The sequence below is a fragment of the Sparus aurata genome, chromosome 21 (assembly GCF_900880675.1).
Source record: "Sparus aurata chromosome 21, fSpaAur1.1, whole genome shotgun sequence".
Classification (NCBI taxonomy): Eukaryota; Metazoa; Chordata; class Actinopteri; order Spariformes; family Sparidae; genus Sparus; species Sparus aurata.
In genome coordinates, this window is record NC_044207.1 from 10,548,439 (window position 1) to 10,571,908 (window position 23,470).

Consider the following 23,470-nt stretch of genomic DNA (forward strand, 5'->3'; position numbering starts at 1 on the left):
ACGTTGGTGCTGTTTTGTTTATAAATCGAATGTTAAAGCATTTTGAACTTGCTATTGCTTGAGATTGATGGAAATCAGACTGATTCCTGATTGATCAACAACTGAAAAGACAATGGCCACACAAAATCCGGAGAGAAATTGGGACATATTTCAGTGTGAAAGAACATATTTGATAGACAACAGCTAACGTTAGCATCCAGCAACTTCAGAGCTAACATTACTGTTTGATAGTGTTACACAGTAGGATAGGATAGGTGCAAATTAACTCTAAAATATCTACACACGTCTTCGATACATTTATTCAAGCCTTGAAGTGAAACATACTGGACATAATCAAATGCGATTTAGTGTTAATGTTAGCTAATGGGTTATCAATTACGTTGTTTTACCTTGAATAAAACTAGTAGCCTTAGAATTGGCCGATATGATTTTTACATTACATGAGAGAGTCTCATGTTCCTCTGTTAAGCAATACTAAGGATGCCATTGGAAGAAAAATTTGATATGCTGGTTAGCAGCTCCTCAAGGCAGATTCATCACAGTTTTTACACAACTCTTTGCTGTTGAGGAAAGTCCTTCATCCGTGACATATATGGTGAGAAAACTGGCATCCCAATATCTGATAAACATAAATCTCAACATCAACCCAATGTGACGGGAAACTGATACTGTATATAGGTCTACCATGCACAGCCACATGGATTGTGTTTAAGAAAGATGAAAAGGATTAGAAGTGGTGAAATGTTGACAACATGGGCCCCAGAGGAGAAGGCTCCAGGTGGGGTTGTCGGAGCGTGGAGCTCCTTCCCACTGTACCTCCTCCAGGAGACATAACATGGCTGGGTGAGCTCCCCTGTGCAGGGCCCTCAGTCTGTCTGTGTCACATCCCATTTGTAATGCTCACGATAGGTGATTCACACAACAATGGATTGCTTTTGCTTTTGTTTTTGGTTTTTTTTCTTGGATTTTTCACAGATGTGTTGGAGCTGGGAAAGTCTTCCATTCATAGTTGAACAGGGAGAAACAGTTTTTGAGTGTCTGTGTGTGTGCATGTAAGAGAGGGTTTACATGCATGCAGAGCAAGTTACAGGGATCAATGATCAGTTAGTGCTATCCCTGCCATCTACAGTAATATTGCCTGTTTTTATTCAGTATCACACTTTCCATTAGGATTCCACAAAGCATTATTACTGTGTGTGTCAGTCTCCATCTCTGTTGCTATTACTCACTTTGGTTATTTCTTCTCTTTCTATCCGTCGGATCGCCTTCTCCTCATTCTCCCATCACTATCCTTTTCAGCCCACCCTCACACTCGCCGCCCCCCTACGAGCCTAACATTTTAAAACCTTCTAATTAAACCAGAAAGTCATTCCAAGCAGATGGCACGAGCTGGCCTAGGTAATTATTGCCAAGTGAACCATGGCCCCTGTAGACCTTCACTGAAATGAGTAGCAAGCTCAGTTGGATTGGGTAAGAAGCTCAGACTCCCAGAGAGAAAGTGCCTAATAGTTGCACATCTAACCTGCACAGGCCACTATCTGGATCCAGATTTTCAAGGTCTTTGTCCTCCAATCAAATCAAGTCTTGAGCACTAGCGCCTACTGCTTCGCCTTCAGTTCTCAGTTCTGCCCTCAGCTCTCTTTTTGTTCTTCTCATGGGAGTCAGAATAATTATTTCAATAAGAAATTTCTGAATCTTCCAGGATTTGTCGGATGTTATGAATCTAATTATTCTGTTTCCTTTAAACTTGGTACTATGCCTCAGGGTCTCTCGGTGTGTGTCTCTCGCTGTCTTCCACCGCCACACCTACCTACATGAGTGATAAACAGGATTTGAAAGTATTTATACTGTATGCGAATGTGTTCGTCTGTGTTGCAGGAAATAGCAGTTTTTTTGTTTTTTTTTCATAATGTGAGCACAGCACTAATGAGTTTATACACTTGAGGGAAGTGATGGTTAAAAGGATGTCACAGTCCTCCTTTGCCCCATAATCATCCGTCTTCACCTTTAACAAAGGCCCGTGTTCCTGCTCTCTAATGAGGACAAAGGTGGCACTTAAGATGCACTCAGGAAAGCCTTTGTGCTTTATTTGATCTAAGAAAAATAACAAACAAAAATGTGTTGGGTGGCAAACTCCGACGCTAGGGGTTTAGAGAAGAGAGATGTGAAGGAACAACAGAGGGGGAAGGATTGTTAGTTTAATGGGGTCTCATAGAACTTCTGAGGAAGATACTTAATTGACATTTTTGAAGTGAAATCAAAACATTTACTGCTGAAACACATGTCCTTATCAGAGCGACACTATTACAAATTTCATAATTTGCTTGTGGTTGCGTCAACAAGGCAAGATGAGCCGTTATTGCTTTGACTTTGCCATGCTGACACTAGAGATAATTGAGAATGGGGCAATTAAACAAGATTTAGAATTAGAGACAAGCAGTTTCTAATCTGAGTGCTTCTCGTGGCGGGCTAACTGGTATGATATCTGAACTGCATTAACAAGACTTACAGTCACATCATAGATAACATGACCCATACAGTAAATGTGATAATTAGATTTCAGAGGGATTTTATGCGTGTTGAAAGATAGCCAAAGATGAGACATAGTTGTGAGACTAGAATAGTGGTCTATATGTCCCCCTCACTTTTCAAAGTTTACAGTTACTCATGTCTCTCCAAACAGCCCTGCTCTGTCCAGCTGCCATAACTGATATGAGACCTATGAAACTCTGTGTGTTGATTAAAATAATACTACCCTTTATTCAGTGGGTAGTACAGGTAAGACTTTACTATCTGAATCAATCAAAATGAGGCAATAACGGACGGTGGATGTGATAAAAGAATTGTTGTTTTTACAGACCGTTTAGCACCAACTAAACGGAAGTATTACCTTCAGTTTGAGTGTGAAGTCACTCCGTTATTATAATGGGTTAGTTTTAATACTGATTTTTCCACTTTTGTTGCACCATACCTTCTTACCTATAACCACTTATAAGTGTGGTTTTACAAATTTCTGTATTTTTGAAAGAAAAGCACAACTCTGATGACTTAAACAGCAAGACGTTGACCAGAAATACAGTCTAGCCATTATTGTGGCAAATAAAAGTTTTTCAGCAACCATCGCTGCTGTGGTACAGTGTTTTTTTTTTTTTTTTTTTGCTAATCCAAGTTTGGCAAATTGAAAGGCCATCCATTGCATCAGCATGGAGCATCAGCATTTATGCGTTTGATTATGGCCGGGGAAAAAGGACTTTTAAACTTGTTAATCTAGTTCTGAAAAATGAAGACTATTCCATGCAAGAAACTCTCTGCAGGATCTCTGACAACAGTGTGTACTAATCCCTTCAAAGAATAGCGCAGACGGGCTCCAACCAGGATAGAAAGAGAAGTGAGCAAGAGGGCAAGTGCATGCCAGTCTCTAGTTTGTGAAACTGACGTCTCACAGCTCCTTAACTGGCAGCTACATTAAGTGGTACGTCTAAAATACCAGTCTCAGCGTCAATAGTGAAGAGGTGACTTCAGGATCCTGGCCCTCTAGGCAGAGCAGAAAAGAAAAAGCTATATCTGAGACTGGCCAATAAAAGGAAAAAGATTAAAATGGCAAAAGAACACGGACCCCAAACTTTGGAGCACTAAATTGACTGTGATGAAAATATTGTTGTTGAAGTGACATCAGATCGGGTGCAAACTAATGATGAAAGTGAAGAGAGTAACAACAGCTTTTTTTAATCAGAAAGGAGATATTAAGGTATATGTGTGAAGTAGTTTATCATTTATTATTCAACAGTTATTAATTGATTGCTTTTGTTGTAGTTATACTTTTAAACAAAGTAAGGTTAGTTGGATCACTTAAATAAGTCCTTGAATAACAACTGCATTAACAAAAGTCTCTGGAAACCCTCTATCTTACTGAAAAGATTTGACGAAGTAATTAAATTGATATTTACAAGCTTTACAATATTCACTGCAGCAGACATGAAAGTCTGTTTAGACATGAAAGTCTAAACACTCCTTGTTTAGTCCAAGTAAGGGCTGCTTCATACGGAAATCGAAAATGTTTGTAGTTTTTCCAAATGGCCTCGCTTAAGGCAGAGTATGTTTTCAGGCAGTGTCTTTTAGTAGACATTTAAAGCATTGCATTCTGTTGTTCACATTAAAAGTGACAGAGGTGTCGTGTATAGGTTGAAAAGAGAGAGCTGAGAGAAAAGCTCAGTGGCTCCTTCACATCTCCGCATTGCTGACCAGGTGTGAAGAGGGTACGAACGGTCCATTTTGGAAAGCAACAGAAATTGTTGCACACAAAATGAGTGTCTGTCACTGGAAATGTTCTCGAGACAATAAAAACACTTGCCTCCCTTGCTCCTCCAGCGTGAGTCCCTCCAAATTGTTTTAACAATTCCACAATGGTGAGAAATGAAAGTGAATTTCTGATTAAAGTTGTGACAAATGTTTATAGTGCAAAATATTTTGACTGAAGTTAAATTATAACTTCTCCACTATGTTCATACTAACACTTGAGCTAACAGTTGCACTTTCCTGCCCTTCGATACTAAGGTCAAGAAAGAGCAGGTGTTGGAGAAGTGAGTAAGATTAGTGTGAGAGCAGTGAAGAAAAATCACTGCCTGCTCTCTTTCCTTACAGCCCCTCAGCTAAGCTTAAGCTCCCCGTACATCTCTAAATGCTCTATCTAATTTGACGCATCAGAGCCAAGATGGGGGCCAGCTTAGGAACAGTTGCAACCGTGTAGCAACACCAGAGAGCTCAGCTGAGGGCCTTTTTAGCCAGTGATTTATTGGACTGTACTGCAGGTCCTCTAGGAGAAACAGGCTGAGGAAATTGAATGGCTCTGACCTCTGTCTGCTTCTGGCTCTCTGGCCGAGCTTGCAGCCTCCTTGCTACAGGTGTTTTTTTTTTTTTGTGTACACGTTTCTCTTTGAACACAGCGGGTTAGTGAGACTGGGGAAGCAACTTTGATGAGCTCTGTAATGTTGAAAGTTTCGATCACTTTCTTCTTACTGCTTAAACAGGCCTTTGCCTGATGTTTTTGATTTCCAATTCTCAGCACGCTTGACATGTTTTTCAGCCCGTGGCCTTGCTGGCTCGTAGCTTTCTGCGGTAAACAGGTTTCGGAGGTAAAAGGTTTAACCTTCCCCGAGCTGGCAGTGTTCAGCAATCAGCATCCGTTTCAATGCTTTGAGATGGGAAACCTGAAGGAGAGATTAGACTTTTGGAGAGCAGCAGATGGAGGGAGGGGGAGACAGCACAATGAATGAGTGTCGAGAAAATAGGGAAAGTGGAGATAATTAGTGAAGGATATCAGGAGAGAGAGAGCACCGGAGAGGGCTGCGGAGGAATAATGTGAGATGATGAGCCTTTGATGAGAGGGATGATTGCTCGGATTCAGATAATGTGGCCAGTTTCATGACAGAGATTAAGCCCTACTGCAGGATGACCATGCTCTTACCCTGTCGTACTGCACAGTCCTCACACTTCCTGTTCTCTCTCTCTGTGTCTCTCTCTTTCTCTGAGCAGCCAGGAAGACATGTGCCCCAGCAGAGTTCGCCTGCCTAAACGGCCAATGTGTCCCGGGACGTTGGCGATGCGATGGGGAGCCAGAGTGTCCCGATGGCTCTGATGAGGCAGAGGAGACCTGCAGTAAGTGAACGCATATAGCTTCTCCTATCAAGGACATCTTTTGAAGATGCTTCCAGTTTGTTGCAAGTTATGGGGTTTTCCTTTTTCTTTGAAGGTTTGATACTGTTTTTGTTATGAATATAGCACTCTCCAAAGTATCTGGTACAACAGTGTCTATCAGGGCAAGAGACACAAGTGATCAGACAATCAGCCAGGCTGTCAATAAGATGACTATTTAGCCACAGTAATAGCTGTAATCTTTTGATAAAGGACAAATAAATGATAGCAGTGTTTTCCATATATAGTGTAGCGACCCTGCAGTAATGTTCTGTTATAATGTCAAATGTTCTGTGAGTTAATGACATGTTTGGGAAATGTAGCATCCACCAGGACCTGTTGGAAAGATGGAAAGAAGTGTTGTTCAACAAACCAACATTTATTGCTGTAACAGTACGGGTTACTGTCGGCCGTAACCACGCCAAAACAACCAAAACATAAAGGTAGCCGTAACCCTCTCACAGCTCCTCACCTTCTCACAGGCTCGCTCTCGCACACCCCTCACTCTGTCACACTCGACCCCCTCGCCCCCTTTTTTTTATGTCTATCTGAGAGAACAACGCCATCTGCGATATATTAACTGGTGGAGAATCTCCCTTTGCTGTCCCATCTATTGTCAATCACACATGCTCTGCCGACAGCTAGAGAGACACTGTGTGGTATTACATCCCTCCTGCTAACGCACTGATGGTGATGCAATCTCTCCTGTTGAATGCAGGCCTACTTATGTTGTTGTTTTATACAAACGTGTAAGTGCACCTGGTTGATGCAATCCCTAATGAGAGGGTGACTTTATGAAGAACTTACTGCAGATGAAGAAAGATATCATTGCTGGTAAAGAGAAAACAGAAGAGAAGAGAGAAAGATGAGGCAGGCCAGTCTGTGTGCATTAAGCGAGACTAATGTAATGCAACTGTAGTTGTTCTCCAGATGTAAGACAACATGTTTGCCTGGTACAGACCCCAACAAATTAGATTATTTTAATAGTTTTCTTTTCCATGAATCACTAATCATGATTCATATCACAATCCAAATATCTGTCAAAAACTTTCAATATACCATAGTCTACACCATATCTAAACCAGCATTACTCAGTCTGAGGGACATGTACCCCACATGACACTGCGAGTTGTTCAATGATTACTGGAATGCAAAAGAGGAAGACCAGGATTCGGCAAAAAATTACTTTTTGAGACTTTGAACTTTGCTTTTTTTTTCTTGTGAAATACTGCATACTCGCATCTCTTCAAGCCTCTCAACACTGTTAAAATGAAGAGGTCCAATAAGTGAAGCATGCAGCCTGAAGCAAATGGATTACAAATAGATGTTAAGATGTCACGAGAGACGAAGATCTAAACCACTTATTTCGAGGTTAAACCAAATGTGAGTGGGCCCATGATGTCAGTCATAATCCATCTTTGACCAGAAAAATCAGGAAGTTGCTGGCAATGGCAGATGTTTATATTAGGGCTGTCAAATTTAACGCGTTAATAACGCGTTAACGCAACATCCTCTTAACGCCGTTGATTTTTTTAACGCACGGTTAACGCTAGCTATTAAAAAAAAAGAAATGCGCATTGTATGATTTACGTCTGTCGATGGCACCTGTAGTCTTGATCCAGGGGGTGGCAGAAGAATAAGTTAGGGAATCAGAAGAAGAAGAAGCAAGGGTGGCGGTTCGGGAAAAACACGGTGGACTGAAAAGTGAAAAGCGCAAGGAAATGGAGAAAGGACTTATAAACGGCAAATTCACTTTTCAAACACTGCCAGATGGTTTGGTCGATAGGACAAAAGTGAAGGGGATATTTTTTGAGCCTTTTATTTTCCTGCGTGTTAAATAAACATTTTCATAAAGAAAGCATATTTGCCTAACCCTTTCTTATGTTGTTAAAAGTATTAAGAACATGAACAAAAATACATTAAGGTACATTTAGAACAGAAAAAAATGTGCCCAAAAAATTGCGATTAATTTGCGATTAATCGCGAGTTAATTATGGACAAAATGCGATTAATCGCGATTAAGAAAATTAATCATTTGACAGCCCTCGTTTATATTAAACTGTACTGTACCATTCCCCTTCATCTTTTCCTTTCAAATATGTGTTGCTAAAACCTTTATGATTGTCAGACAGCTTGTGCTTCTTGGCCTTTAGACTGATCTCATCTGTGAACTCAGTGCTATTATTGATTAAAACCATGCACTAAACTACAAAAATAAGAACCAGGTTGTGTAAAACTCAGCAAGCAACTACAGCATTTTAGAGTGGCACAGTGGGATCCACTGTTACAGTCATATTTTTTTACACTAGGGAAAAAAAAGGCCATGGCTGGCTAAATGTGTTGACATTTTACATGTTTCATCCGGATACGCTGTCGTGCATTTATCTCAGACGTTAAAGACAGGATTTAATTTGACTCCCAGAACCTGCATTCAGGTTGCTAATTTTCCTTGTCATCTGGGCTCCGGCGGCCATTCAGCCGCCTCGCATGCCTCCACTCGCCCACGCACTCCAATACTCAACGTTGTCTGATGGCGAGAGCATGGAAAGGCCTCAATTACCTCTCTGCCAAGCTGTTAGAGCTGAAGATATCTGGCTGGCTCACTTTTAGCTTGTGCCAGTCTAGCGCACCCACACACAAGCCCTGATGGTGGTTAGGTGAGCTGACGTCTCGGCAGCCAAGCAGGGGCTCAGGCGTGGGAGGCCTGAACCAGTGATTAATTGTTTTCTTTCTTTTTCAAATGCTAATTTCTTTTTTCCTGTGGCTACTTGCTTCCCTCTTGGGGTTACAAATATCAGAGGGAGCTGAAAGCAATTCTCTGATAAATAATGAAAGTACTCAGTCACTCACTATAGTACCAGAAATGTGTTACACTGAAAAAGGCATCTCAGTGCCTTCATCGGACAAACGTTATCCTCAAATTTAATACATTTCCGGTAATATCTGAAACAACACTCTATTATGTGTGTAGCGCATGATATCAGATGTTGGTGTGGAAATATTATTGTCATGTCCCACTTGAAAAAAAATAATACAAATCTTACTTTGTGATTGCCATAGGAGTCCCGGGTTTAGTTGGAATAGTTTGTATTCCAATTTCACAGAAAAAAATAAAGCTTAATGAATTTAGATTAATTAATATATTTTTGCTGGGGTCTGTGCCAAAAAAATTCTCAAAAATGCAGCTCTTGAGATTTGGAATTGTACTTTGCTTCTTTGGGATTTTGGACAATATTTTGACTAATTGTTAAACGTTACCTTCAGTCAAGCCACTTAACAAAACACATAGACAACTAAAATGGCACTCAGTAGAGTACATACCACCACCAAGACCCAACAGTCCTCTTTAATTAAATCAAGGCGTGTTTAACATCAAACTTGATAACCCTGTACTCTAAATTGTAAACTTGATCTGCATCAAATCGTACTCATACCAGCCCCCTTATACAAAACCTTTTTTTTGTTTTTATCAAGATCCATGCGTTATTTCAGGAGAAATATGAGAAAATGTCCTTTCTAAGATTTGCATCAAAAGTTAATGGGGTCTCTTCTGGATTTAGAATCATCCTCCATCCATTTTTGTGGAAATCTGTTTAGTAGATTTTGTTTAATCCTGGCGCAAACCAGCAAACAAACAAAAACAAATGCAGGTGAGAACATAACCTCCTTGGCAGCGGTAAAGATTTCAAATTTGACTTTAGTTTTGCAAAATAAATAACCAGTAAATAAACCAAAGGGCTTGCTGAGATATCTGAATGTTGGTCAGCTGCCAAAATGACCAGGAGGAGTTGTGCAGCTAGTCAGGCCTTACATCTCCTCCGTACACACTTTTACAATGTAGAGTTATTCTGGATCATATTGTATATGAAATCTAAACAGTTAATTTCTAACCTTGCTGATGATGCTGCAGGTTAGTTAAGTTGGTTCTAAACTATTTTTTGGTAGCTTTTTGCCATTATTATTGATAAACTAAAGAGAGGAAAATGGGAAGGGAGGCCAAAACATGCAGCAAATGTCACAGCTGTAGTGTACGAGGTAAAGTACAGAGACGCCTATTGAGTGAACTAATAGTGCAATATGTAAAAGTTTTAGATTAAAATCTTCAAAAATTAAGAAACAAATATCATCAAAATGTGAATAAACTGCAATTTGACATCATGATGTTTATTTATGTGTTGCAGAGATAGCTACCAAAGTTGGCATGCTAACCAGCTAGCCCAGGGCCATCCCGGTCCAAAGGTACTCTGCTAGCGATGTAAACACTAACACTTCCCTGCGCAGCTTCCAGTTCCAACTGCTAGCTGCATGGCTAACTAAGCTACAGTTAGTGATTTTCTGGTGATATGCTGCCCCTATTTGCTTTGAGTATGAACGAATGACGTATATTATGATAAAGATTTAAAAAGCTTCTTTTGTGCATTTGGGTGTCAGTTCTCACACATTTCTGCTGTTTGGTACAAAGTAAATGCTCAGACACCATCCTCGTCCACTCCAAAAGCTGTTTAGCTGATACTTAAGTCATACTCGGGCCACGACTAAGGCCATGAGAATAGGAAAAAAACCTAAGTTTGAAAAAGTGTAACTACCAGTATCACAGTCATATGGTCATCAGCCATCACACAGTACCAGAATACATTTACCAAATAAAAATATTTCAGTAACTTACAGCAGTGGGACTTTAAAAGAATGCTTTCAATGATATCTTGTATGAGTATTGAGGGTTTAGCAGAGGATGGTGAGTGATGACGCTGATATTGTGTAACCAGTTTGAAACAGATATTTTGGCTCTACCCACCGTTATCACACTTTGATCTTGAAAACCCTTTTTTAAAGTAATTGTGGGAAGGAATTAAAATGCGGCAAGCAGAGCGGGAAATGAATCAAGCAAAAGCCGAGTGAATCTTTCAGAGGATGTTCATTTTAGTTTTGTTCCATTTTATTGGCTGTGGATGTGTGGGTTCGGCCGGATGAATTATGTAGCAGCCGTGCAAAGCTTCTAATGTCACCCCCAGAAAAGTTAAGTGCAAGGAGGGAGACATAAAGGGACCTTCTGAAGGATAACAAGTTTATATTGGAAATCCAATTAAAGATAAATGAAGGAAGGATTCATCTCTTGGCTGTGGAAGAAAGAGGCAGAGATCTGGGCTGAGAAGAATGCCATGTATATCGGGATCCTGCTTGCATTCATATATTGTTGTTTTGTGAAACTTTTGTGAAAACCAACAGAGAGAATTTTTGTGACGGTTTTTATTTCTCTCCGCGAAAAATAATCAGTATAGACTCTTCTCTTTGTCAGTAATGTTGCTGATACGTTGAGATCAAGTCTGTACACTGAACAGAGGGATTGCTAATGAGATCCAGTTCATCTGAGCTGTCTCTCCGTTTTGAGTGGATGCCACTGTGCCATTATCACACTAAGGAGAAAAGAGAAGCGAATAAAAGCCTCAAGGATGGACATCGTGCAGAAAGGCATGCTGCATCTTAGGCAACAGCAACCAAGCCTACGTTTGAATAGCTCTCTTATCCACCATCTCATTAACCTCATTTCACTGGTAAATTACCTGTCTTTGTGGGCCGCTTGGTAAGGATACAAAGCTATAATGATAACTGTACGTCTGTCAATGGAAATGTCTTGATGTGGTCTATTTTTCTGTAAAAAAAATTAAAATTAAAGCAACCTCTCACATGAAAATGTGGTATATCCTGCCACTTCAATTCCAGGCATCACTTCACTTTAAAGTCAAAAGCTTCCAAGCTTCACATTTATCAATTAAACTTTGCTGAAGTGAGGCTTGTTTGGCTGTCTTAACAGAATTTCACACTGACTGCATCCAATCTGTACCGTGATAGAGATATGAAATTTGCCATTATGCAAATAGCAGAGATCGGTGAGCGTTTTACACGAGCTAATTACATATAGAACAGTGTACACCTTGATGCATCATGCTCCAGTTACGCCACAGCCAGATAAGCCGGGCTGCACTCTCACATGCAGAAAACTCTCATCTTGTTTTTCATTCAGTTTGCCCCCGAACTCTCCTGTACTCTCTGTCTATTTCAGTTTCACATGCGCACAAACATACAGTACGCGCTCGCATTTGCACACGCACTTTTGGACTCGATCCTGCAGACATCTGTGCCACAATCATTCTGGCTCACTGAGTGGATTCCCAATTATACGCTGGAGTAGCGTTACACTGCCGTATTAAGAATTCAAATTCGGGCCACACTAAGGGAGTTACTCTCGTGCGCTGAAAAATGAATGACTCTTTGGAGAAGCACATGAAGTGCCAGAGCTCATAGTTTTTGTATTAGATTAATGTGTAATCAAGGAGGAAGTGGGCCACAGCAGCCAGCTGTGCAGCAGCTCCTCTGCTCCCGGCCACAGCGGTGACATTTTTAGTTGCCCAAGTCACTTTTAGGGTTTTAAGGGTGTTAACTACTTGACGCTCTCTGACAAAAAAAAAAACTGCTGAGTTCAGCTCAATTTTGCGTGTCGGTTTATCTTCTCTTCGCTTTTAGATTCATTTCGAGGCCTTGACAGGCATGAGGGAACTTCACAGTGTTTCATCTTTCATCGAAAAGTCTTTCATTATGTGAGGACATAACCCTGTGCTGGCGCATATATTATTTGGGAACTGTGGACTGTTCAGATGAAACTTTCCTTTCTAAATCCATCTTATTGTGTTTTTTTCAGTGTTATGTAATGTGGAGTGGATTATAGATATTTCTCTGAAAGGGGTTTTGACGAGAAGTCCCCGCCATAAAACCTCTTTGTGGAATTGAGCTTCCAACCTCCGTCAAGCTTTTTTGGGGGGAGTAACTGATAACGCCTCGCTTTTTTATTGACTTTATAATTGGAAATATTTTCTTTGTAAAGATGTTTGGATTGCACATACTGGATGCTACACTTCTGTGTGTATAATCCTTTGGATTTTTTCTCATGTGGAGATGTGGATTGTTATAGTTGCTGCTATGAGAGATCTGTTTGCAGGTCTGTTTATTCTAGGCTGTTAATGACCACCTGAGTAATAATAATAATAATAATGATAGGTAGACATGCACACAATGGACACTCTGCATAAATGTATAGTATATCTGCTATGCGGCTTTTATGCCAAGTCCTCCCATTTTCAGTGTTTGTTTCCTTTTGATTCTTCTTTCTCTGCTTTGATACTTTGTTCCATAATAAAATGTTGATGTGTCACCTCAAAAGTTTTTTTCCAAGTTCTTTTCCTGAGTAAACTCAGAACACCCATTGATTAAAGTGTCATCAATTGTAGTGCCTGACAGTTCTAGAAAAATTGAGGATGTCAGGCTTGAAGCTGTGATTTGTTCGTGTTATTTTCTTTTTTACTCAAACACTTCATATAATAGCACTCAGAAGAGGAAACAGGTGCGCTTGTATCACCAGCAGTCAGGGTGTGACATGGTGGATCAGTGTTTAAGGCTGTGGTGTAATAGCAAGAAAACCCTGGGTTTAAATTCACTAACTTAACCCCCCCTCTGCATTTTAGCGCAAATGGCTGTCACTGCATGTTCGCCCCATGACAGACTAGCATACCGCCGATATATTATTATATTCATCTGATGGAGTCACACTCAGGAGGGGGGCTCAGGTACGGCACACGATATTAAGCAGAGGTGCATGCCACAGTACATTACTTGCTAATGCACTTTGCTGGAAATAACAATTTCCCATCTTGTAGTTTGCAAGCAGCAAGTGTTCTCCGCTGTAGCAGATCTATAATTCAGAGAGGCGGACACGGCCACGCTAACCCGGTTTAATGAAGCAGTGAATCTGAGAATGACTCAGAGCGTTTTGTGCCCTTTTTTTTTTTTGGCTCTGAAGCAGAGAGGCTGAGTTATCGCCTTCACCATCAGAGCACTGACATTACACAGGTGTGCATTACATTACGCAGACCCAAATAGATGCGCAAAAAAACACACAAACCTCAAAGCCTTTTAGCTCACGAGGTCTATTATGATTTTTAATGTTTAATAGCATGTGATTAAACTGGAACCGGCCATATGGACAAATCAGGCTGTCATAGATCACACATAAAAGCTGTCATCAAGTGTCTGTGGGATGAATCATCACTATACAATATCTAATAATGATTGGACTCAACGAAAGAGATCTTTATTTATATGAAAAGGTTGCTGAATCTTACATTAGGAACTCTGTATCATGCTGAAGTGTGGTGTTACATTTGTAATGAAGCTGCAGTTCCCTACATCCGATCAGTTGAACACATTTTTTAGCTCCGTAGAGTTTATCAGGCCCTCCTGTATGACAGCTGACAGACTGAAGTGTTTCAACACTTCTTCATTCAGAGTTTAGGGTAAAAGGCTCTCAGCAACAACAAGGTCTGTCACAATGGTCGAATAAACAAACTGGAGCGATTACTCCGTCGCAGTGTCGAGATTAACACTGCCTTGGGTCTGTAATAGCTGATGAAGTCTAAACAGATCTCCTGACTAAACGCCACGGCAGAGATGAATCCTCATTCGTCACTCTGACTGTAAACAACTGCCAGGCGCTCAGTCTGGGAGTCTGAGAGTAATTGGCTTCTATTATGTTGCTTCCTTCCCAAGCAAAAAACCCCATTACTTATGTCTTATAAAATCAAAGGTTTCACTCATCAATAGCTGTCACAAGGAACAGTGGGGTACCTCCACTTTGTCGTGGTTTGGCTTCTTTGTTTGGATTTGGGAGGAACAGAGTTCACGCTTCATTAAAGAGTCATCAGTTAAAAGGACAGGACAGCTCGCCCTACACTCGCTGGATTCAGATTCCGCTCCAGCCTGCGTTCTGCCTGCCTTTCCGCATCCTTCATCTCCTTCCACTTGGTATGGATGGCTTTGATTTTGCTTTAGGATAAGAATCAAAAAGGTCATGCGGCAGTTTGTCTCTTCACTTCCCCTCTCATATAGTATCTTGCTCTTGGCTTGTCTCCCTTCTTATGGATTCTGTTTTTTCTCCAAAGCCGCCCTCTGTATTTCTCTTTTTCCATGCTCTCTATATCACCTTCTCTTTCATTTTCCCTGTCTGTTTCTTGTTTTCTGTCAGGTCCTCATTGGACCGACATTCATTCAGACAGCAAGTTATTTCCTCTCTCAAAGATTCCACCTCCCTGTCTCTTATCACAGACATTATAAGAAATGCCTGCTGTTTTTCCTCCCTGACCATCCAGTCTGTGTCGTTTGATTTTCAGACGTAACTCACTTGTAATTTTTTCCCTTTTTTTAGCAAATCATTTCTTTTCCGTCTTCAGTTTCTTCAGTTTTCATTAAGCCTGTTTGATCACTTCACTCTCGACAGTCGCATCTGGAAAGAAGTGAAACGTATAAACACATCATAGGCAGGCAACATCAAAGGCTGTCACACATCTTAACTTGCCTTTTTATATACGTTCCAATCTTCCTCACACATGAAATGGAAACAGAGGAAATGAAATAACACTTCGATCACTTGTTCATGTGTATAAGCCATGGTAGGAAAGGCAGCGTTGCAAGAGTTGCCAAGTGGAAGAGGTTAACGGCATCAGCATCTAATTGTGCGGTACAATATTTGATATTTTATACATTTTTTTCAGCTGCTGTTCACTGATCTTACAATGCAGTTTGTTCAGTACTACAATGTGTTGCCTGAAAAATGAGTGTAGGCAGATGTCACTACTCAGCAAGCAGAGTAAGCTCTCGGAGCCAGAGGTGCAGAAACAGCCCCCCAAGCACTGCAGTGTCCAGTGTGTGTGTGTGTGTGTGTGTGTGTGTGTGTGTGTGTGTGTCTGGGGTCAGGGCCTGGCTGCATCAGCCATTCTCAATGCTCGTTCTCCCCAGGCACCAGCTGCCTCTCCAGCCTCCTCTCTGCTGTCACCCCTCTATGCTGCAGGGACAGTCAAACGCAGAGAACTGAAGGGTTGAAAAATTTACTTTGTACACATGTACACACACTCCAACATCATCTAATGGTGGTTACCTTATTGCAAAGTTGACATATATATCACCCTGTATGAGCTAATTGCAGTTCTATTAGAAGTGACGTGTATGTCCCCAGTGAGCATTTTCCTGTTGGAAAGAGAAATAAAAATTGTATTATTACCATAGAAAAGACATCCAAACTTGTTCAAAAGCAATTTTCATCGTCAACCATCTAAAGATGTGTAATCATGACGTGTTAGAAGTAAGCGACCCGGCCACAGATGCCTTTTAATGCTTTTATCTGTCGAAAAACTCCCCTCATTTCACAGCACCACTTATATGCCAGCCTACACATGATTGATGCACCATGTAGCATATGAGTTTATTATAGTTTTCAAAGACCAAAACTTTAACATCGTGCAGGTTAACGCAGTTTTATGCACTTTACTCTTTTTATAATGCTGAGCACTTGTTTTTGACTATTTTGTATGCACACCGGTAGAGTAAATAAGGAAATAAAGGCCTATGTTACTCTCAGGCAGGGGTATGTTGAGGTCATAAAATGGAATATGTTTTTGTCAGACGCCTCGATATTTCCTCAGAAAAACAAGTGTTATGTATCTCTTTTCAGTGATTTAGTTATTATATTTCAAATTGGACCATATAAGACTATATGATTTTAAATGCAGGCTTATTTTTTGCAGTTTAGGCGAGAACAATCAATAAATAATTTAGTGTTTTCAAACTCCTATAAATGAATGCTAGAAGCACTTATAGAGCCCAAAGCAATGTCTGTACTCCAAATGTTTCAACAGTAGCTTTACATTTTTTTGGAGCTGGACTGTGATACGAAATTTAGGATAATTTTACTTTCCAGGAACAGTTCTGTTAAACATTCACATTCTGATCACATTTCACCGGGACTGAGCAATTTGGATGTGGTTGTGTAATCAGGCTCTTATTTGCATTTGTAGGTGATGAAAATGATCTCTTTGCAAATACCTAATCTGTCCAGGAAGCCTCTTGTTGGCAGCACACCACCTGTATAGTTCTATATTTATGACATTTATATAAAACATTAAATGTGTCAAAATTGCGTCTTCACACGTCACCTATCAGTGCATCAGTATTGTCTCCCTTTCAGCCTACAACCAAACAAATATTTGTTTTGTGACATGTTGATGTTGTAAATGCATTTTAGCTGTTTATGGTAGAGGTAAAAAAGAGATCTTAGATGTTTGGACTTAATATTGAACGCTGAAATCTCAGTTGGTGCTCACTGGTTCAGCTCAGTCACAAGAAAAGTGCAGTAAAGTGAACACCATTCCTCCTTTCAGTACTCTGGCTTCCTGTTGCAGCTCTCATCCAGTTCATGAGTCTGATGCTTATCTACAGCCTGGTGAAGGGAACTGCTCCTTTAACCTTTAAGCTCAAACCCTACTCTCTTTACCTCTGCTTCTGCAGGATTAACCACACGTCAACTCTGAAGACCCCATGGTTGTGCATTTTGGCCAAGGCTCCTTTTTGTTCTGGGTTCTTTCTACCCTGGCTTTAAAAATTAAACATTTTAGATGCCACCTCCCATCAAAGGTCTTTAATTACATTTCTTGAAAACAATCAAATCAAAACAAAATTGTAGTGAATCTACTCAAGCATGCTTTTAGCTGTTTATCTGGGAGGAGTGTGATTCCTATTTTGGTGACACCTCATCAACTCTGACAGAAGCATCTGACAGTGTACTGTATAATGTAAAGCATCATGAAGGCCTCGCAGTTAAGATGCATACCATGCCCATGTTCCATTTCAGCTGGAGCTAAATGTTTGTGTTCTGTCCTTATCTACACTATTGCTATAACAAAATGCCAATGAAATAAGCTTAGAAAATAGAAATGCCAAAGATATGGTTGAAGTCATTAAGAAATAATGTAGCCATTACATAATATGTCTGCCAGTGAGCACTAACAAGTTCATTTTTCAAATGTTAATCTCATGAAACAAAATGTGTTTCTTAAGTTATAAAAGTGTTATTTTTATTTTTGTTGGTTAAAGGATATGGCCAGCCATCATGAGAACATTGAAATTGCGAATTGCATCTTGTTCTGAAACCAATCAACAGAAAGATGAAATAGCTGTTGCCACTGGAGGAACATCTGGTGGCATGTGGCAGCAAGTACACTAATCTTTTCCAAAGCAAATTAGCATAATGTTTCTGGCTTGGAAGAAAAGCTACTCTACCATATGACCTCAAAAAGGCATTGCACATCATGATGCTGTGTAATTGATTTTCATCGGTGATACCACAGAATAAGAATTTTCATTGTAGTAATTTAAATAAAACATACAAATAAATCTAGACAAAAGCATGAAAAAGGAAAGCTAAAATGCAATCTGCAAATTTAAACTTACTCTCTGATTGTCTTAGAAGAAGGCCTACAGTTACTCATTCAATAATTAAAATTTACTGTACATTAAATTTACATTAAATAAAAAGGAATTCCTTTTTCCCCTAAGTGCAGTGTTCCTACAAATGCATTTCCATATAACTAGATGGGCTTTGTTTAGTGGGATGGTTTGGCAGACCTTGTCCCTGTCTGGTCCAATTACCCACAACCGTTTACACCTAACATTGCTCGTGTCAGCATCAGAGATTCAGTTATAACCTCATAAATGATATTCATATGGAGTGCGCTCTCAGTGATCACGCTACAATTTTCCTCATATTATATTGTTTGTCAGCTGTAACAAAGCTGTCAGAGTGGGCTCATATAAAAAACATGACCAATAAAGTACTCCAATAGGCCTTCTTCTACAGTCGCCACAGGGGTATGTGGAAACATTGTCTAGTAGCTCAACTGATTTAAAAGTTAAAGAGAAAATAGAAATAGCAACTTGATAAAATAATACTTAAATATAGTGACATATAAGTCAGCTCTACCTTTTGAATACTTTGTGTTCTGATTTATTTAGAGTGAAGGAAAACTAGTCAGCATGTGAAATGGCTAATGTCAAGTTTAAATGATATATCAGTTCAAATGGTTAGCTATAGTAAGCTCAAATGGACGACTGGTTTGCCAAAAAACAAAAAAAGTTCCATGTATACATACATCAAAATTTACTCTACAAGTAACTTATTGTGTTAATATTTTGTGAAAGTACCAACAGTCATCGCAACAATATTGATCAAGATTGAGGTATTTGGTTAAAAACACAAACACATGTGATATTTGATTGATCAGAGCATTTAAGAAGTGCTTCCGTGGAGAATTAAAAATATCAAGAAATATATCCTGTATTGCAATATTAGGTTAATGTCATGTTATCCAGCCTTAACTTCAATTCAAGGATGAACAGTTGAAACATCCAGCTTTACAAACACAAACTTGACCAAACTAATATAAACATATACAGTTACACTGAATGAAAACATTTTTGTAACAAAATCCAAGTTTATATGAATAATGGTATTAAACAACATAAAATAATTTCAAGATTAAAATTAACATATATAACATGACAGGTGGTGATGATGTAGGGATGCTTGAGTTCATCCGACAGAGCTGTGGGGGTACGTGTGAACTTTGTCCTTGAATATAATATAAAAACCATCGAAGAGATAAACGATTCGCCACATCGGCCGACCCTTTGATTTCATTCCGGGAGGCTTTAGGCTGCACTGTAAGCAAAGATGCATAATTAACAACATGCGCCATATTAAACGCAGTGTAATCTGGATCAAACCTACCCCGTGCCAACTAGAGCAGATTGGCAGGAAAAGGAGGGGGGGCTGAGTTGTTCTTTTGCTTTACAGCCAACTGCGCATTCGCCGTATTTCATGATCTTTCTGCATGTCTCTTTAGAGGCATTTCAGACAGTAAAATCAATTGGCCAGAGTGGTGGAGTTTTGGCCGAGTTTTAACTGCATTGTGGGGGCGATAGAAATCGAGTCCAGCAGTGTCTTGTAGATGTTTTTGTTGCCGTCTTTATGGGGACCATAAAACCACTGCAGTAATCTCCCTATCTCTTTTATCTCTGCCCACAGGCAAACAGACCTGCCCCCCGGAGAAATTTGACTGTGGGGGATCCACCAACAAGTGTGTCTCGCTGTCATGGAGATGTGACGGGGAGAAGGATTGCGAGAACGGGGCGGATGAGGAGGACTGCGCTTCTGGTGAGTTTGTTGAAGTCGGCTGTCAGTTCTCCACCATAATGGAAATGGCCTTAAATACATATGAGCCATTGTTTCGACTGACTGACATTATTTCGAGGGTGTTTTTAATTCAAAGAGCAGAAGTGAATTACTTGATGAGGCTCACAGTCAGTAGAACTATACTCCTACTTCCTACCTTTTTTGTATTTTATTGGCTTTTATCCTTTCTGATCTCACTCATCATCCTGAAGCATCAGACATTAAAGCACAGCAGGGAACACTCCGTATGATTAGAGGGATTTCAAGTGAGGTTTGAGTTTCGAGCCAGCTGCACATGACAACAAAGTCCTCTTTGATGCAAAGTGATTTGTGGTGTGGAACATCAGATATCTGCAGCTTTCTGTTCATATTTGGAGTTCCCTGTTATCACATTTTGAACCTCGAGTCTCCAGCCTCTCCACTGCAAGGCCCTCACGACCATCAAAAATGACATCACCTCCCACCCAGCCAATCAGACAACTCAACCGTGCACTACCACCACCCCCCGCCCCCTGCAGGGACTATCCTTGCCCTACTTCTGAGGTGCCGTGAAGAATCGGCTTCTTCTTTTTTTTCTCTCTCTCTCTCTCTCTCTCTCTCTCTCTCTCTCCCCTTGCCTCTTCACGTCAGAAAAAATTGATTGAGGCAACAGAGCTGTAGGGGGTGGGGTGTTTAGAAGACTTTGAAGATTGTGCAAAGCGGCACGTGGCGACAAATGCACAGAGGGAGAGAGAGGGAAAAAAAGCCATCTCTTTATTATCCTATATAAATGATGTTCGTATTAAGAGACATCTGCTCCCTGTTTAGTTGTTTGTGTGTGTGTGTGTGTGTGTGTGTGTGTGTGTGTGTGTGTGGGGGGGGGGGGGGGGGGGGGGGGGGTATTGTGAATTCATGTTTATTGATAAGAATACACATCTTTTTGAGTTTCAGTTTAGAGAGGAAGTCAAAACAATTAGTCATAAGTTAAAAAATTAAATCAGAGAAATTATCGTCTGATATAGACATCTACCCTCTCCTTCAGCGGCCTCCAAGATCCAAGTGCTTTTAATTTGTTGTGCACTAAAGACACTTTTGACAGATCAGCCTGCAAGTGGCCTGTCATTAACTCCTCATCTCAAAGTGGCCCCACACACTCATGTCGGAGCAAGTGGTAGTGATTCCATTGACTTTAGATCTAATGCCTTCCTAGCTTAGATGGCTTTTCACTGCGCTGTCCATTGAGACCCAGTCTAGCCTGTGCTAATCCCCTTTTCATTCTAATGTCTGTATTGATGCAGCAGCCTTAAGCCTCTCAGTTGTGACATTGGGGCAGGCAGCAGGCTGCCGCCCACCCGGGAAAGGGCCAAAATCCCTCCAGAGGTAAACATTGCGCAGTTTGACCAGGAGGGACTGGATGACTCCGACACCAACACAGAACGGTGTGAGATAGCATTGTAAATTAGGCCTATTAAGGGCTGCTCAGGCCAGTTTATCTGAAGACGGATTAGGCTCAGTGCCAGCCTGAAAGATATCTGGATGAAGAAGCTTTTAAATGTTACCTCACCGCAGATCAATCTGAAGGTGACAAGCACTGATTCTACACTGTTATGGTGGTGGTCCGGCTCATAGAGCTAAGGAATGATCATACTGCTTTACATTTGCGTCCAAAACCAATGGTTACACCGCTGCACAGGGTAGTCCGTTCGAGCTCTATGAAAAGGTGAGGCTCACTTGTTGTTTTCCTAACTGTAACCGTACCTACACTGTACTGACCATGCCCGGCTATCATATCAACAATAGTGAACAATGAAATACATTAGCATTCGAAACACTTTCCTTTATCATAATCCATGGTTTGCAAACTTGTCAGATCATCACAGTGTTAAGTGTGTATGGTTTGAAGTGTAAATTACACAACCTGTGTGAGTACAGACTAAAAGGAAGTTATAGCTGACAGAAGTAAAGCTGGGCACGGATGATAATTGCCTTATATGTCAAACACTGCATGCTGTATCACTCTTAAGTGCTGCAGACTGAAGGCTTTAGATCTTTTGCATTTACAGTCGTGCAGTGAGGCAAGGCAGAAGTGGTGGAAATTACCAATTGGGCCGAGTACATCTCAGTGTGTCTGTTCGTTGCGGGCAAGCTATTGGCACACGGCAGCTGGAGAATTCACTTCAAAGCAGCATTAACTCTGCTGAATGTTTGGGTTTAGAGGAAGAAGACGAATGAGTTTAAACGTGTAAGATGATGCAGTAGCGGTCAGACAAAATTCGACAATAAAGCTGCTGTATGTATCCGGGTGCATTTTGCTCCTGCCTGCCAGCAAAGGCTCAGCTGCAAACAGAGCGGGCGAGGCAGCAAATGTAGTTCCAAATCATCTTTGGGCGCAGTTAATTCAGCACACTGAAGCACGCACCGACATGCTCGTTCAATAGTCTGTAAAGCCTGTTTCAGGAGGTCTGGGGTATTTGCAGAAGCCCTAAATTCCACATGCTCTCTGCACAGGTTCAAAAATCAGCAAAGAGCGCTTTAAACGTTTAAATCTTTTTTTCTCCTGTTCCTTTTTGACAGAAGCGATGAATATTCCTGCAGCACACCTCCTCAGCTTTGTGATGTGTTTTCAGAAGACTTCAGACACCGTCATTTACTCTCTATCTTCCCCCTCACATTTTTGAAATGTTCGCTGTTTAGACCTGTGACAAATGAAGCGGGGTTATAGCCATGAATTCACATGTACTGACACATAAATCATTTATTGGACAGTTTTGGTGACCTGGCATCCTGCGGTGCTGTGTGAATGAACTGGAGGTAAGAAAAAAAGGTGTATTCTAGTGTCTGTCACGGCAACTCCTGCTCCATGCCACTGCACCTTGTGACTCAGTTTATTCTCACTGGTGGTCAGAAAAGTTGACAGGGTAAGAGTATTAGAAGTATGCATTGTCTCTGCAGCTAATTATAAAAAATGATGAGCAGGGAGAAACTGAGGTCAAAAATGAGGTCTTTTCCACCAGAAATATAGTGTAGGGAAAATGGCTGCTGTGTGCCAGCACTGTTTGTTTGGTTTAACTCAACTTTTAATCATGAACTTTAAAGCCCAAACCCATTTTAACTTCATTTTGGATAAACAAGTGGGAGATTGATTCATTTATACTTTCCATGATCAACAGAAGAAACTCATAAATGTGTTTAGTTTATTCCTTGATCTCATAGACGTGCCTCAAATCCACCATCACACAGTTCTTTCACCAGAGTTTCAATGACACTGCACACACCAGCCGAAACAAACCATCCAAATGCAGCAGATTTAGTTGGAACTGCACCGAACTGATGAGTTGTTAAAGCACGCCGGGAACCTGCTCTTTGTCTCGTCTTTCCCATTCTTGCTTTTGTGAGCATGCTCAAGCTCAATCCCACTAAATGTGAGCAAAAAACATTCAAACTCCCGTTACACTTTCACTTGTGCTTAGCTGAATCTGACGGGGAGTTTGCACTCCTAAAACTGACAGAGCATGAACGTACCTAGTTAGCCCCAGCACGCTCTGCTATTAGTAGAAATTTATAGAGTGCATAGCCCACCGCAGACTTGAAAAAGCAAATCTTGCCGAGGCATCCTGCTAATTGAGTCATCCACATGTTGAATTATGTATTAAGTAGAATCTAGCCCTCACCAGAGGAAACTTTCCCTGA

General features: G+C 40.7%; 1 protein-coding gene across 3 annotated transcripts in view; it reads left to right on the forward strand.

Annotated features, from left to right (window-relative positions):
* The window catches only part of LOC115572764 (low-density lipoprotein receptor-related protein 8), a 93,389-nt gene that overhangs the window by 26,825 nt on the left and 43,094 nt on the right, over positions 1–23,470 (forward strand). For all 3 annotated transcript variants that reach the window (XM_030403196.1, XM_030403199.1, XM_030403197.1), the window contains exons 3-4: positions 5,533–5,655; positions 19,655–19,783. In XM_030403196.1, the coding sequence (XP_030259056.1) occupies positions 5,533–5,655; positions 19,655–19,783 (252 nt within the window). The remainder of the gene's footprint in view (positions 1–5,532; positions 5,656–19,654; positions 19,784–23,470) is intronic.